Source organism: Pocillopora damicornis, chromosome 1 (genome assembly GCF_964200805.1).
Source record: "Pocillopora damicornis chromosome 1, jaPocDami1.2, whole genome shotgun sequence".
NCBI classification, from domain to species: domain Eukaryota; kingdom Metazoa; phylum Cnidaria; class Anthozoa; order Scleractinia; family Pocilloporidae; genus Pocillopora; species Pocillopora damicornis.
Window position 1 is genome coordinate 21,200,192 of NC_142670.1, and position 15,547 is coordinate 21,215,738.

A 15,547-nucleotide genomic window follows, 5' to 3' on the forward strand; every position below is an offset into this window, starting at 1 on the left:
CCCATCTGTATGTTCTTGAGGTTTGGCAATGCCGGGAGTTACTACATCACGGGCGATGAGTGGGGAATGAAGAAAAGACCGAAATACGAGTGGCCAGCAGGGAAACAAATTTAGTACTTCATATAGAGACATATCAGTTATAGTTGCGGAAAACAATAGTGTTGTAAAGCCGAAATATCAACAGTATACTTCGCTAAATAAAATGTTACGCAATTTTTCAAAAGTGTTGATGGCACATATATCTTTTACTGCTGTAATAAACAATGGAGGCATCGGAAAAGGCATCGGTGGTATCCGGAAAGGCACCAAGAAGAATTATATTTACGTTTTGTAACTTGCTGCGTGACGAAAAAAGAAAACCAAAACCGTAGTCCCCAAATGAATTCTCCCACCTTGCCCCAAAAAATTTTCAAATTTTCCGCAACTTCACCTTTTCCTATTCGTAGGTCCAGCCAAGCCTTTATGGTCATTGGCTCCCGTATAGCCACTAACTATGGCTTATAAATACAGGTGTTTAGTGTTAAATTGTAAAACTCCCCGAAGAAGTCTACGACAGTTAAACGAAACGCGTCGGAGAATAAAGAAATTTTAGAACCACCGTTCGTAGAGTGCTGCTCACCAGTTTAGTTTTAAAGATTTTTGTTTAAAAAATTGGTGCGATAGCTATAGTCAGTTTTTTCATGCAGGTTGTCTGGATGTACCTTTCGCAGAGACGTGGGGGGGGGGGGGGGGGGCAGAGACACCAACACAACATTTCACCTGCCGTTCGCTTCGAAAATTAAGTTTTCATCCCGAGTTCATTTGTTAAATAAAATAGGAAAAAAACACTTCGAACGGAAAACAGAATTATTTTAACGCGTGGATCTTCTGAAGAAAGGTCTCCTAAACGAGTGGCCCTGATTATAAATATTTAAGCATGGTAAACACATTAGCCTTAACTTGGCTGTTTCTCGAAGCTCAGTGTTTTACTACATACCTTTTTCACGTGAAATGAGGCGATTGAATATATATATATATATATATATATATATATATAATAAACACTAAAAGAAGTACATCTGATGGAAATTTAAAATTTCTTATCTAAAGGCTGTGGAAACAAACTTATTAATGACTCTAAAAATGTAGAAATCTACAACGAAATTTTTTTGAGTTGGTTAGCTTTTCATTTTTCCGTAATCGAAAGTCGAGATTACAAAATTCAAGTGAACAGGCAAAAAGACTGTGATTTACGCCTTAAACAAGTCAAGATACTTTTTTCCGTCATACAACAAGTCACATATCGTAAATATCATTCTTCTTAATGCCTTTCCTGGTGTCACCGATGCCTTTCCCGATGCCTCCGTTGGTTAATATAGTAGTAAAAATATTGTTCCAGTCAAAGCGTTTGGAAAATTGCTTAACTTTTGAATTAGCGAAGTATAACCTGGTAACATTTTGGCTTTACAATAGATTGTTTTTTTGCAAGTTACCAAACGTAAATATAATTCTTCTTGGTGCCTTTCCGAATGCCACCGATACCTTTTCCTGATACCTCCATTAGCGAAGTACACTGTGAACATTTCGGCTTTACAACACTATTGTTTTCTGCAACTACAACTGATATGTCTCCATATGAAGTATTAAATTTGTTTCTCCGCTGACCACTCGTATTTCGGTCATTTCTTCATCCCCGCTCGTCGCCCAACTCCCGCGCCAGGCAAAGCCAGATGAGATTGTTACAAAAGGTAATATTTCATGTGTGCGCGCTTTTTTTTTTAAGTATCAATCTCTCCCGCAGAAAATAACTCCAGAGATACGTTTGTTAAAACCTTATTCTAAGTATTCTCTATTCTTCAAGCATATTTTAAATTCTGTACGTTTTTTAATAAACGTTGAGTGTGACGAATTTGGTATTAGGAGGCGTAAAGCCTCTCCTTTCGCGAATCCCGTATTCACGCCTTTAAGTGTATGACATGGAAAATAGTTCGTTTGTTAAAAGGTAGCTGCCTCTTTGGAATGCGTTTGCATGTCAAGGGACGATTCCCCGTTAAATAACTCGCGAATTTGATATTATTCACATAGCCATTGGCTGTGTGTGTGTGTAACTGCTGTCAAATGAATAGATTCTCGGGCAAGACTGCAGTTTCGATTCTTTCTGAGTCTCTTCAATTGCCTCCTAACAACGAATTTGTCAAGGAGGAATAACAGGAGTCGTGCAGGCCCGCGAACACTTTTTAACTTTCGAAGGAACGGCAACAGATAGAATTTCCATTAAATTCCACGTTTATTCACGCTATCTTGCTGCTACCGGAGATGTTCACTCGACCACGACAGGATGCAAATGACTTTTTTTTCGTTTTACGACCATGATGCAACACAATCTGAGTGCGCACACCGCCAGATGTGCAATCAATCACGCCTATCAATTTATTAAATTTATTTGATTCATTTTGAACTGATCCTTGATCCAAGATCAGGTGATCCTCGATTCAGTTTTTCTAGGAAACCACTTTAGTCTGGTAATCTGCTCGCAAGGTGAAATATCAAAGCGACCTTTTATTGACCAGCTAGTTAAGGTCAGCTAATACAGTAGGTTGCTGAACAAAGAGAATCAATATTAATGGCGAGTCTTGTTGTTATCCCAACCCGATAACTGCGATGATGCTGTGCTATTATACATTTCATTTTCGCTAGGAATGATCATAAACTTACCAGGACGCCAGGACACTATGCCTTATGCTTCATGTCTGTTACCTCGATCCAATGGCGAGCAACAATAAGCACTTGCAGCAAGCTTCGACGCGATTGTAGTGTGACCTTCAAGAATGTTCTAGAAGTAGCTGTGTCATGCTGAGTCATCCATGAATCAATATATAAATGGACTCTGTTGTAATGTTGCGGAACGTTCTAGATCCTCAACCGTACCTATAAAAGCTGAGCTTATAACTAGATGTAGAGAGTAGTTTGGTTGCTGGTATAGCCCGTCAGATATCAATAAAGGTGTATGCTGCAGAATACAAGACGTCCACAGTTCAGCGATAAAGTGTGTCGCCTGTCAAACTGGATTTCGTCACAGTCGGCTGGCTTCTTGTATTTATTTTTCATCGCGTGGTAACAGGTTACTTATTGACGGCAAATCGAGCGCCAAATCTTACTTCTAAAGATGAGAAAAGGGAGAAGAAGATCGCTAGACATACTATCTAAACTCTTGCTGAAGGTTCTGGCACACCTGAGGCTTGATCCGCGCGTGTCTCCTTGCCACTGATCTCTTGAGGGCGGGAACATAAGTCAGCGCAGGTGGGCAACCCTAAAAGCAAGAATGGTAGAACGGTAGAATAGTAGAACGGTAGAATGGTGGAACGGTGAAACGGAGGAATGGCGGAATGGTGGATTGTAACTTTGATACATTTCCTGGTCGTGTCTGCACTTATTTAATAAAACAACAATATACCATATGCTTGTAAATGTGTGCTTCTAAAAATATAACGACGTTCAGCCCCAGCTCCAAACTTAGTCTAGCGTGCGAGCAGACCCTCGTTACGAGTCCTTCAATACGAGAGGCTCTTTGTCCACGAATAAGATTTAGGCCTTGAGTAACACGAAGTGAAGAGAGGTTTGCACGTCTCATGGTGTGAAAAGTCAAAAGAAAGTTAGCAAAAGGTAGCCGTCAAGAAGAATTTGAAGAATTTCTTCTCGAGCAGGTGTCCAAAACACCATCATCCTATTAAGAAGTTTACGGCTTAAATATCAGCGTAAGAAATGCAAATTACCCGAATTGGTGATATAGCCTTTTTCTTTTTCTCAGGAAGTTTATTTGTTCCGCTGGTATGGCTATGCTTTGCATAATACGATGACGGCTTAGTTGTCCAAAATTGACAGCGAGGAGATTAATTTTCACAGAATTACAATAGAAAGGTTATTTCAAACTTCTTTTGAGAGAATCGGTTGTTTGTTTAGAAATGTCGAGCGATTCCAATACTTCAGTTATTTAAGCTGTCGACACTTTGGAAACATTTCTGAGCGAGCGATCTTAGTGTTATTCGCGTGGTGATATATACAACAGTGATATATACAAAATGAACATAAACAAAATTAAAATGCGCCAAGCAAACTCTCTCACCCTCAGATTATGTCATTCTTAGATACATTTCATTTTTCATCACTACAATTGCGAGCAAAACCTCAACAGTTAGCGACAAGTAAATACTAGCCGATAACCGTTACGGTCCAACATTACCGATATTTGTTTTCAGAAAGAAGAGCATTCTAGCTTAGGAGGCAGAGGCTTTTAATTGAAAAGCCGAAGTTGTGGAAAAACACATCTTTCATGACACTGACTAACAACTATACACACGCGATAATGAAACATAAGAAACAAAAACTGACTATTTACGTGGTCTTCCTGTTTTTGTGTTTATTGTTAATAAATTAGGCCCTTTTAAGAAGTCATTTCATAAACTCAAGCTTCGTGTTTCATCAGGATTTCCAAACAGTTTTCTCGTGTCTGGAGACCCTGATGAAACACTCTCCCTCACTTATGAAATAGTTCATATCCTACTTAAATAACACAATAGACTTTACATAACAAAGATATTGGACGACTACACTGAACCAACGGTCCAGTAATCAAGAATAAATTACAAACACGAATGAGTTTAAGATACAATCAAAACTGTCGATGGTGTGGGTGGGAGGGAAACTAAAACTTTCTTAAAGCTAGAAATAAACTTGTTACTTGCTTGCTTGCTAGATTACTTATAACGCATGCACAGATACCTAAGCGATAATACTAAAGTAATTTTGCGATTAAAACGCGTTAGCGTGGTGAATAGTCATTGGCTCTACCCAAGTCTTATGACTTATTTGTGAACAAATTGCTCAATCTTACGGAAAAAGGAAAATACTTATTTGCACCCTGCCTGTAACCAGTCTAGGCCTCTCAGTTATTGATGTCTAGATTCACATTAATAGAGATTAATATTCACTCTTAAGCCTACTTTATGGCTTTGTAACAGCGCGGGCTCATTTTCAGAACAGTGTCCAGTTACTTAGCGGTTAGAGATCATAAACTGGTATATTATCTCTTGCTAACGAACACCGTGATGATTCGATTAAACGCCGCCACGTTTACTGAATTTTTCGTGATTCGAGTGCAGCGTTTATTCAAAATCCAATTTATTATTTGCAAACAATACTTTGGTAACTGAGCATTGTAATTAAAAGAAAAAAGAAACAGAAACATGTTGCTTGTCTAAAAGTCATTTTCCATATTGTTCTCAATTTCACAATTTGCATGTTGATCAGTACTGCAGTACACAAAGTGATTAAAGTTCTAATGTCGGATATGCCTTCTCGACATCATAACTGGTAAAAAAGGATTTGAGTCTGGTTCACTCAAACTGCGATCGACGCAATGATCACTGTGTGATTTTTGAGTCTGATTCGTACAAACGCATCAGGATGCGGCGTTTATTCGAGGGCGGCGTTTAATCGAAGAAATACGGTATGAACAATTATTTGCACTTTTAATAACTAACTGAGATTTATTGACCTCTGATCAGGGTCAAAAAAAAAAAAAGAAAAAAAAACCGACTACCGACAAAGTCATGAAAATCTAACCTCAGAAAGATTTGACGTGTAAACTTGAGTGTTTTTCAAGATCTGGGGGTAAATGGCTTAATCAAAATAACAAATAATTCTGCGTCAATAAAAAACTTGTAGTCAGTTTCCACAGTATGACCGCAAGTGGATAATTACAGTAGCATCAATTTATACATTATACAATACCAGTTGTTTAATAATAAATTTGGTGTTATTCTAGGTGGAAAATCACGATGGTGTTACTTTCATGTTTCAACCTTGTGAAGTGTTCCATGGATAGTTACAGAATTTGCCTCATATAAGCTAATATGGGAGAAGCCTCCCACATCAAAAAAGAGATAAAACTCCAACTAAGCCAATTTATAGTAATTTTTTCATTTGCCTAGGGAAAAATTTTGCACTTGGCATTCTCTTGAGTCTTGCCACTGCTAGCTTTCGTGTTCTTTGTTCCTATTGATTGGTCTTGAGCATGAGCAGCAGTGAAAAATAATTATCATGAATATTGTAAATACTGCTCTTATATTACTTTTCTTCAATAGACAGCAAAAGTCTCGAATTAAATGAAAACTAAAGACCATTCCTCTTGCTCAAACTAAAGCTGTTGAGATGTATCTTCTGTCACCTGATTTATGCACGAATAACTTTCAGAAGTTGACTGAAAAATGCCTTCCCCTCTGTCCCCACCCTAACAAACACTGAAAAAAGAGAAAACAAAACGAGTCCAATATTTAACCACTGACTCAAAGTCATTTAATCCGGCAAGCCAAATATTCTCACCCACGTGATCAATGTTATCTTTATTCATGTATCTGCTTGGTTTGTCAGGCCTTTCAAGGGAAAAGAAACTACAAGGAATTAATTACTCTTCTTTTGAAAATTCTGGTCGATTTATATGTCTACTGAGCGTATTCCACCGAACTTTCGATGTTAATAATCGATAACATCTATCAAAATGGTAATGTTTTCCTTAGCACTGTCCGCGTCATGGATGGGTGGACGCGCGACGGCTTAGCGGCATTCTAACAATCCTTCCAGTGTTATTTTCATTACCGCGGTGTATGGAAGTTCACCATCTCTCTGGTCTCACCGGTTAATTTTAGAGGTCGTATGATCGCAACAGGTAAAACAAACGATTTACCTAAGCACTGAACCTGTTGCTGGCAATTTCAAAAGATAATGAAACGGACACGTATGGTTACGCTGTACACACTGTCACTCTTCCATTGCTGGGTGTCAGTTGTGACTTCTGCGATCGTCAACACGACATTTGGTCCCATTAACGGATCTGTGGTATCGCTGCAAACGAACAAAACTGTTACAAAGTACTTAGGCATTCCATATGCCAGGGCAGAACGTTTTGAATATCCAGTGCCACTGGAGAGATGGAACACTCTCCTTCAAGCGAACAAGATCGACAAGATTTGCCCACAACTAAATCTTCCGCTGCATAAACAACGTCTTGTCGATGAGAATTGTCTTTTACTCAATGTATATGTCCCTGCTAACGTATCACAACATTCTTCTCTCTCTGTGATGTTTTGGATCCACGGAGGTGCCTTCTCTTTGGGTGATACACTCGCTTACGACGGCAGCGTTTTGGCAACTGAAGGTAACGTGATCGTTGTCACGGTCGGCTATCGTTTGGGTGTTTTGGGATTTTTGAGTGCAAACGACGACAATCTAAAAGGCAACTACGGTCTAATGGACCAGCTAGAGGCCTTAAAGTGGGTTAACCAAAATATTGCAAGGTAGGAATGTGATATTTGTTATTTATTTTTTTCCTCATATCGGTATGTATAGTATTATGCAAATTGTTTACCGTTTGGTGCGCCAAAACCCTATTTATCCCTTTGATCAGAAAACTATGGATTGTTGGCAAGGCGTGGGGACTTTGGACTTAAATTACAGCGAAACTTTAATAATCGTAATTCTAATGCTATGCTGGGATAATTTCCAAGTTACGACATTTTGGGAATCAAACAAATAAATCATATTTCTTAATTTGAAGAGTAACTGAAGCGGATTAAGTACTTTCGTGACCTACCATGTGACGAGTGTTATGATTGCGGCTTGAGGGCAGTCTTTAATTGTCTCCAGGTGTCCATCGGAGATGTATACTTTCGGCATTTACGGCTCTTCGTAGTTCGCATATAAAAGTAACTGCACCTTAGAAGAACGGATTGAACGGCTTCTAAGACTTAAGTGAAAAAAAAATTATTTTGATATGATTACTAACAAGAACCAACAGAATATAAAATGTTTACGCGCTATAGCTATATCACATTTAAAACAACAAAGTACTTCCTAAAACCGTAGAGTACCTGGTAAGGGAGAAAGGATTTGTTACTTGCAGGTAGGGGCTGAGCAAGGAGGTTGTAATAGGTAACCACCACCTCTAAGGTTCACTACTTTGCGGGAGAAGGAGGGGGGGGGGTACTATTGTTAAAACTGTGCGGTTCAAACTGACTACAGGAAAGCAAAAAGTCAGCTTCTGTGAACGTTCGACCACGAACATATGAGGTGGTGAATCATACCTCAATAAACTAATCAAACTAAAATCTGAGCATGAATATGTTTGATCAATCAGGTTTGGAGGAGATCCAAACAAAGTTACCTTATTTGGTGGTTCAGCTGGAGGAACATGTGTGTCGTTATTAATGTTATCGCCAATGGCTCATGGTCTGTATCAGAACATCATCATGCAGAGTGGAAATCCCGCATCTCTTTCATCGGCGATGACCAAAAACGAGGCTTACCGAAGAGCAAGGTACTAGAACTGTCACAGTTAAAGGTTTGAGCCAATAAAAACACTTGAAACGGTAATAACCACTAAACGAAAGTTTTCGGCACCAGTGACTGACCTCACGACAACCCTAATGGAGGTTATTATTTTATTGTAATAAAATGACACGTTGGTCACCACCCTAAGGCGGTTATGAGTTTAGTTCTTCATTAGGAAATCCTCAACTGCCTCACACCCCCCTCCCTCCCTCCTCTTTCCCCCCCTGCACTCTTAATTTCCCATGAGATGCTGGATTGTAACCCCATTCCTTCCCTTATGGTTGAAAACTTACGCCCACACCCCAGCAGAATGCCAAATTCATGAACAATGCCCATATATTCCACTTTTCTTCTAGGAGCTTCGCTAATGCCGTTGGCTGTGATGTGGATTCCCTAAAATTGTGTGCGAAGACGAAAAGTGTTCAGCAATTGATGGATGCCCAAATAAAAGTCTTTTCAACCCCAATTTTGTTACCCTTCGGACCGGTGGTGGATGGATTTTTCTTACCAGGTATTTGATGCTGGTGTTAAAGTCAACTTTGAGTGTTCCCACAAACAAAACAACATCTAAAAAGTCTATACAATTCATGTCACAGGCGATATTTAAAAGACGTAATAAGTTGTGTTATCACTCATGTACAGATTTACCAGCCAAACTGCTTCAAGCCGGCAAGTTCAACAAGACTAATATCATTGCTGGAGTGGCCCAAGATGACGGCTCAATTTTTGTCACTGGTGCGCCTGGTGGGTATTCGGATCTCCTCAAACTTTCATACCATATTTTGATATTGCATTTAGTTTTTAGAATCACCTTCTTCCTGGCTGCACCAGTAATGAAGAAGGTTGAAAAAGGCATGTTTATTAATAAGAACCTGTTCATGAAAGCTCAGTAATCAGGCTGGCCCTTTATCGAAGTGAATTTTGCCTCCGGTTCTAACTGGAGAGTTCATCCCGGGTATTCATATCTGAAACATCAACCCGCCTAACAAGATGATCAAAGCAGTCAGACTTCCGTTTTCCGGTATCCAGCTGGACTAGGATGTTTATGTGGGAAAATATTCTAGCTTCTTAATTTATTTATTCATTATTTATGACTTCATTTATTTATTTTATGGTATTTATTTTGATTTTCACCTTTTTTTCTACATTAGAAAGAGTGTGAAGGTAAGAGTTCAGATATTGAGCTAGCCTGCCAATAAGAAGTAGTTTAGCCACTGTGCTCTGTCTTATAACTGTTTACCTGCTTGTACTTTGACTATCGTAGGCCACATGCGACCTTTATTAGTCAATACTAAGCACACTTATCGCTATAAAAAAAATCGACATACAAAGAAATTAGACAAAAAAAACGGAGCACATAAGTATGGCTTAGGTGCAGTTTTTTCTGTTAACATGTTTTATTAATTTAAAGGTGTTCTGAAAGGTCTTGAAGTTACGAACGGAATGTCAAGAGCTCAATTTGAAGAAACGATACGCAACTGGACTTGGGTTCGTAATCAAAACTCTCAAATCTTGGATTTGCTAATCTACCAGTACACTGACTGGTCGAATGCTTCTGATCCTTATGTGATAAGACAGCAGTTCATTGACATTAACTCAGACGCAACATTTAAAGCTCCGCTATTAAAAGCAGTCAAGGCATTCACAAAGAAACAGGCACCCACCTACTTTTATCAACTTGAAAAAGTACCAAAAACATTTCCCGCGATCCCGTTCCCGCTTCCTGCGTGGCTTGGAGTGTATCATCGCGCCGATGTCTTATACACATTTGGAGAGCCTCTTGTTATGACCGAGAATCTTACGTCTCCTGACGACATACAACTGAGTAAAGATATCATGACCTTTTGGACTAATTTTGCTAAAACAGGGTAAGTCAGAACAAGTCACTGGGTATTAAAAAGATTGAAAAGCCCCATTTTAGGGATGACTTATTACCAGATGTTGGAAATTTTATTTTTAGAAACCATAGACCATGCAAGATTGGTATCCAGAATAGTTAATTATACAACTCACTGCAATACATTATTTGCGTTGCCTCCGACCAGTGATGCAAAGGGAATTTTGTTTTTATGGTTTTAGACCAACAGCAACCATACAGGAAAAAAAAGCTTTCGATCAGTCTCCAAGTCTAATCAGGAAAGGCTTCTGGCTTGTGTTTTTTCTTTCTTGATTTGTGTTTTTCTTTTTTTCCGTTTGTTAGCTTGCGCTTATCTCATATGTGGCTGACCAAACCAATCTCAGAATATTTCAAAGGGAACTGAAAAACTAATACTCCTATCCCTGTTTGCTGTTTTTTTTTTCGTGAAGTGGTGTTTTATTCCAACTAAATTTCCTGCGTCTAAACAATTTTCTTGTTCACCAATGATACTGCTTAACACACTAGGAACCCTAATAAGCCAACGCCACTAGCAGAAGCTTGGCCCCAGTTTACAACAGACCAAGAAGAATATATGGGACTAGGTTCCACTTTGACACTTCGGTTCAAAATGCGTCCAGAGAAAATGGCGCTATGGAATGAGCTTCTACCAAGTCTTCAAGAAATTGCTAGGCCATCCACAGCTACTCACATTCCGACAATATCAGAAAAACAAGAGGATGGGAAAGGTGTGTGCAAAACAATATTTTAAGCATTTTAAGAGGTTGTTCATTTTGAAAAGATGGAAGAGAAAGATATCATATGTATCTCAGTTCAACAAAGTCTCCAAAAAGGTAGAGTTTATAGATATTGAAACATGAATCCAAATGATAAGAAGTCACACCAACTCGACAAAAAAATGTCAAGATAGATAAGCCGTTTTAGTCCTAATCTCACGCAAGTTCGGTTGATGTGAATTGATTTTTTACAACTGGAATTCTTTCCGCGCCCTGAAGGCAAGACGAAGAGAGACCCTGGGCACAAGGTTGGATAGATACCATGTGGCGGTGAGCATAACTGGCATACTAGCTCAGGATTGAGAGATCAGGCCCTGGTTGTTCAAAGCTGGGTTAAGGTAACCCAGGGTTAGTGTGAAATTTGATTTCAGGTCTGAAAACTTTAAGAGAAAATTCAGTTCAAATCTTTTTGCTTGCAATTTGATCATTGGATGTTCTAAAAAGAATAGTGAAAACTTTCCCCAAAAGACTTTTGAACAAAGAAATAAAGAAAGCTGGATTAAAATTTAACCCTGGGTTAGAGCTAATCGGCCTTTGAACAAGTGGGCCCCGGACTCAACCCGAGGTGGTCATCGGGATGTGCTCGTTATCAATACACAAAAACTTCAGAGCATTTCCCTCCACCCAGGAGTATACATTGTTACCGACGTTGATGAGGAAAATTTTCTGGCTTGGGGTTACCAGCATTGAAAGAACGCTCCGTCCACCAGGAGTGGCGATGCCCTAAGTCGCTTTTGGATATGGCGCATAGCAGGAGAGGTTTCGAGAGATTCATGAGGCTCCTGCGAAAATTAATCTATTTGATCTTTGAATTCCAGATACACTGCTGCTTGTCCTGGCCACCCTAACTGGAGTATTTGGTGCTGTAGCTGTGATTTTGTTTGTTGTATTGGTGATCAACTGCAACAAGCAGAAAAGACGAGGACACGACTTTGAGGAACCATTAAATATGTAACTAACCTTCATAACTAGCTTAGAAACTTAATTTGCCATACTATTGCACCTAAAGCTTTCCTTTAACTTGCTTTCTTCAAATTTATATACTAAGGGTGATCCCGTGACCCACTCCAAGGGTAAGGTTAATTTTCTCTCTTAGACCCGGTACTGGGGATCCCAGGAGAATCAAGAAATAACCAGTTCTGAATTTTCTCACGTGGAAACCACTCGTAGATTGTATGGTTGTTCGTAGAAGAACTAAAAAGGAAAAAGAAGTTAGAGAAACGAGCAAACAGCATGTAACATTAATCCCGGGAAATTACACGAATCATCTTGAGTACAAAATAACTTTAGAAGGATACATTAAAAACAGACCATCTGAGCGAAACAAGGGTCGAAGCTAGCTGCTCTCATTGTTCTTTCATTGCTTTGCGAAAGTTCAAAGTGAGGCCTTTATTTACAAAGCTGCTGAGCATAACTTACTCTTCTCGAATTTTTTGTTTTTTTTCCCGTCCTTTTTCCCTAACGGGTCCTCTTCTACCAAACAAAGTAAAACTTAGAAACGCCTTTTCCTTGAAATCCTGTTCCTTTAATGGTCTATTTCCGCAGTATCACTCTTATTTCTTGAGAAATTTTTGAAATATGCCCCTAGAGAAACTAAGACGGGCAATTGAGACGAGGCTTTTTCAAGAAAAGTAAACACAGAAAAAGTCCTCCATTTCTCAAATATAGGGTGGCAACATTCGAACTCTCTCGAGAATGTCAATATCACTTATTTTAGATGTTGAAAGGTAAAACATAGAACATTTAAACTTTTTCTCCGAGTAAGCCAATTCGTCTGGTAAACGCTGCTGATCAAGGCACAGGACACGTTCAAAATAACAACAGAAAGCAATCAATTTGGGACATTTTTATATATTTTTTAAATATTTTCTATTCAGGTAAATTTTATCATGAGCTCGTTTTCTCCCCATCTATTTTGGTAAGAATGATATTTTCACATTGACCGCTGAAGAGAAATGTTGATTTTACTAATGGTCGTTTGTTGTCTTATTGGACTGATTGGGCCAATTCATTGCTCATCCCCTAATGCTATATAATCAACAAATTACCCTAGGATAAAGATAAGAATTTTAATTTTATTTTGTCATATAATGAAATAGAAAGAAGAGTAAAATTCGAAGGAAAATCCCTTTTTTCACTCAACAAATCAATAGCTTTATTTTTCTGGTCACTGTCTTCATTGTTTTGCTACACAATGGTAGCGCTATGTTTCATTAGGTTCTAAGTGTTAAGATCATATTCCGACCTTTGCTTGTTCTACCTGCCAATAACCTCGAGAGAATTCCCGGCTCCCTTTGAATTATTAAAAAGACCGCGTGTAGCTGCTTGCTGTTTCACTTTGTGACGTCAGAGCAGGTAATACGTCTTTGAAAACATCGCTTCAAATAAAAATTTCTTTACAGTCAACTCCGACAAGAAAAGGAATAGAAAGAAAAAAAAAAGATCGTCCTGTTAATTTTTGCTTATTTATCCTTTCCAACAATGGTGCTGTACAATTTCTGGATCATGGATTTTTCGGTAAGCGCATTGATTTTTTTCAGCGCGATATACGGCGAAAAGATGCGACGAAATGGACAATGGACAAGCGCCCCAAAGAACGAACTAAAAGATAATCGTGAGAACTCCGCATCTCTTGAACACGAAGGTAAAGGAGCGGAGTTAAGGCTACCACAGTATTTGCTTTTTACTTTTACGTATTTCGCAGCCATGGGTTTAACTGTTGTCATTCTCCAGTATTATCCGTCTGTTATGATCATTTTACAACATGTCGCCGTCGTTTGTTTTATTATGATCGCATTCGCCCAATGGTTGCCATTGAAGATCGGTTATTTACTTGGCATTTTATTCGGTGTGATTTGGTTATTATCGGTGGAGACCCAGTTTCGTTGGATCATTAACAATGTGATCATTACCATGTTTGCCTTTCTGGCCAGCCACGTCCAGTTCAGAAACTTTGCCTTTCTGCAGATTTTTTTGTGGACTGCTCTCGTATACGACGTTTGCCTACTTGCACGTATGAACGAAACTCCCCAGGTCCTAAGCATTGGAGAATGTGGCAATCTTCTCTGTCAGTTATTCGAAATAAACAGTGCGTGGGAGCTGCCTTCAGTGTTCACAGTGCGGTTTGGAGAGAATCAAACGCACGTTTTTCTTGGAACAGGAGACATAATTATTGGTGCCATTGTCGCAAACTTTGCCATGTCGTTTTTCAAGTCCCCCAGATGTCTCCTTGGAGTGGTAGCAAGTTATTCAACAGCTATCGGCTTTCTAAGTCAAGTGGACACCAACAAGCCATACCCTGCACTGATCTCTATCGTCCCTGTATGCTCAGCTTCTTTGGTGTGTTGCGCCATTTTGTGTAGGAAAACGAAACGGCTGTTTTCCTTGTCGAGCAAAGAAAGCTCCGAATTTCCCTCGGACGAAGTTTTGTTGATTTAGATTAAAATATTTTACAGTGGAAAGTGGAATTGATATTTCTGTTATTGTTATAGTTACGCCGCCTTTGAAATTTAAGAAACTAGGTGCGGTTCTGATAAGTAAAGGCTGCGAATTCCACGTATTATACAATACGATTAGAAAAACTGAAACTCTAAAGTTTTTTTTAGGCATAGTTTTGCTTTAGAGTGTGAGGTTCCAAGATAATATATGATCAGTTGTTGAGCCAAGCTAGATCAGAAAACTCAGATATAACTTCAAATGTGCTACCGTCAAGTTGTAAAATGGTAGTAATAAGAGAAGGTATTTTTTCGTAATGCGCAAAAGATGAAGATCAAATTAAATGAAGGTGATTATGAAATACGTTTGGCTACCTCCATACCATCATTTCAACTAGTTTTACATCTTTTAACAGCATTGTAATTTCTGTACTGAGTAATATTGAGAGGAGCTACAGACTTGATATCAGTTTGATGGCTGCAAGCAAGTGTAACCTTGTGTAACCTTTTGTGGGTAATTCAGTATTAAAAACTGAGTTGAAAACGTAAATTGGCAACCGTAAAGTGTTAAAAGCTGGGGTCAGAGCCCTGACGAAGGGCTAGCGCTCGAAACGTCAGCCTTTTAACTCTTACGGTGGCCAATTTTTGTTTTCAACTCAGTTGTTAACACTTAATCACTTGCTACACTCTCCCACCGACGTAGCACCACAGTTCCATTAGAAACTTAGCCCCTGTAACCTTTTGTGCTTCACGAAAAAAAGTTATATATGTCCAATAGCAATTAACCTTTCAGTCTTTCAAAATTCAAACGTAAAATGAACACTGCTATAGACCCAGATCACGTGGCAGAGGTCTATGCGAAGCTCTCGGTCAGAAGAGAAGGAGAGGGCAAGAGTCTAAGCGCGGCGGATGCCCGGATATCGATCAGACGGCGGTCCTGCTCTTTTTCACGTACGCCTTGTCGCTTTTTCTCTTTAACTGAACTGACCAACAGCATGACTGACTGGGCAAGTTAAAAATTAAGGTTTATTTAGAAACAACAAAATGAAACAAAAGATTAAAGTAGATTTAAATACGCAGTTATGTGTTTCCAGTGT

General features: G+C 39.0%; 3 protein-coding genes across 4 annotated transcripts in view; 2 read left to right on the forward strand and 1 right to left on the reverse strand.

Moving 5' to 3' along the window:
* Positions 1-4,054, reverse strand: part of LOC113685249 (uncharacterized) — a 19,640-nt gene extending 15,586 nt beyond the window's left edge. Inside the window, exon 1 of the mRNA XM_089204570.1 lies at positions 2,695-4,054. The gene's annotated coding sequence lies outside the window, so the exon portion shown is untranslated. The remainder of the gene's footprint in view (positions 1-2,694) is intronic.
* Positions 1-12,340, forward strand: part of LOC113667025 (neuroligin-4, Y-linked) — a 16,009-nt gene extending 3,669 nt beyond the window's left edge. Inside the window, exons 2-8 of one of the 2 annotated variants that reach the window (XM_089203793.1) lie at positions 5,804-7,331; positions 8,171-8,350; positions 8,721-8,875; positions 9,007-9,108; positions 9,776-10,232; positions 10,748-10,968; positions 11,835-12,340. In XM_089203793.1, coding sequence (XP_089059919.1) covers positions 6,760-7,331; positions 8,171-8,350; positions 8,721-8,875; positions 9,007-9,108; positions 9,776-10,232; positions 10,748-10,968; positions 11,835-11,971 — 1,824 coding nt within the window. In that variant the 5' untranslated portion in view covers positions 5,804-6,759 and the 3' untranslated portion in view covers positions 11,972-12,340. Of the gene's footprint in view, positions 1-5,318; positions 7,332-8,170; positions 8,351-8,720; positions 8,876-9,006; positions 9,109-9,775; positions 10,233-10,747; positions 10,969-11,834 lie in introns of those variants that run through there. The other variant, XM_027182819.2, reaches the window with a different exon arrangement.
* A 981-nt stretch (positions 12,341-13,321) lies between these two features.
* LOC113667026 (uncharacterized) lies at positions 13,322-15,529 on the forward strand. Its single transcript, XM_027182820.2, has one exon. It carries the CDS (start codon positions 13,498-13,500, stop codon positions 14,452-14,454), a length of 957 nt encoding a protein of 318 aa, XP_027038621.2. The 5' UTR covers positions 13,322-13,497; the 3' UTR covers positions 14,455-15,529.
* The last annotated feature ends 18 nt before the right edge of the window (positions 15,530-15,547 follow it).

Excerpts from the sequence above, each read along its gene's own strand:
- LOC113667026 (XM_027182820.2), top strand. The coding sequence starts at position 13,498 with ATGGTGCTGTACAATTTCTGGATCATGGATTTTTCGGTAAGCGCATTG.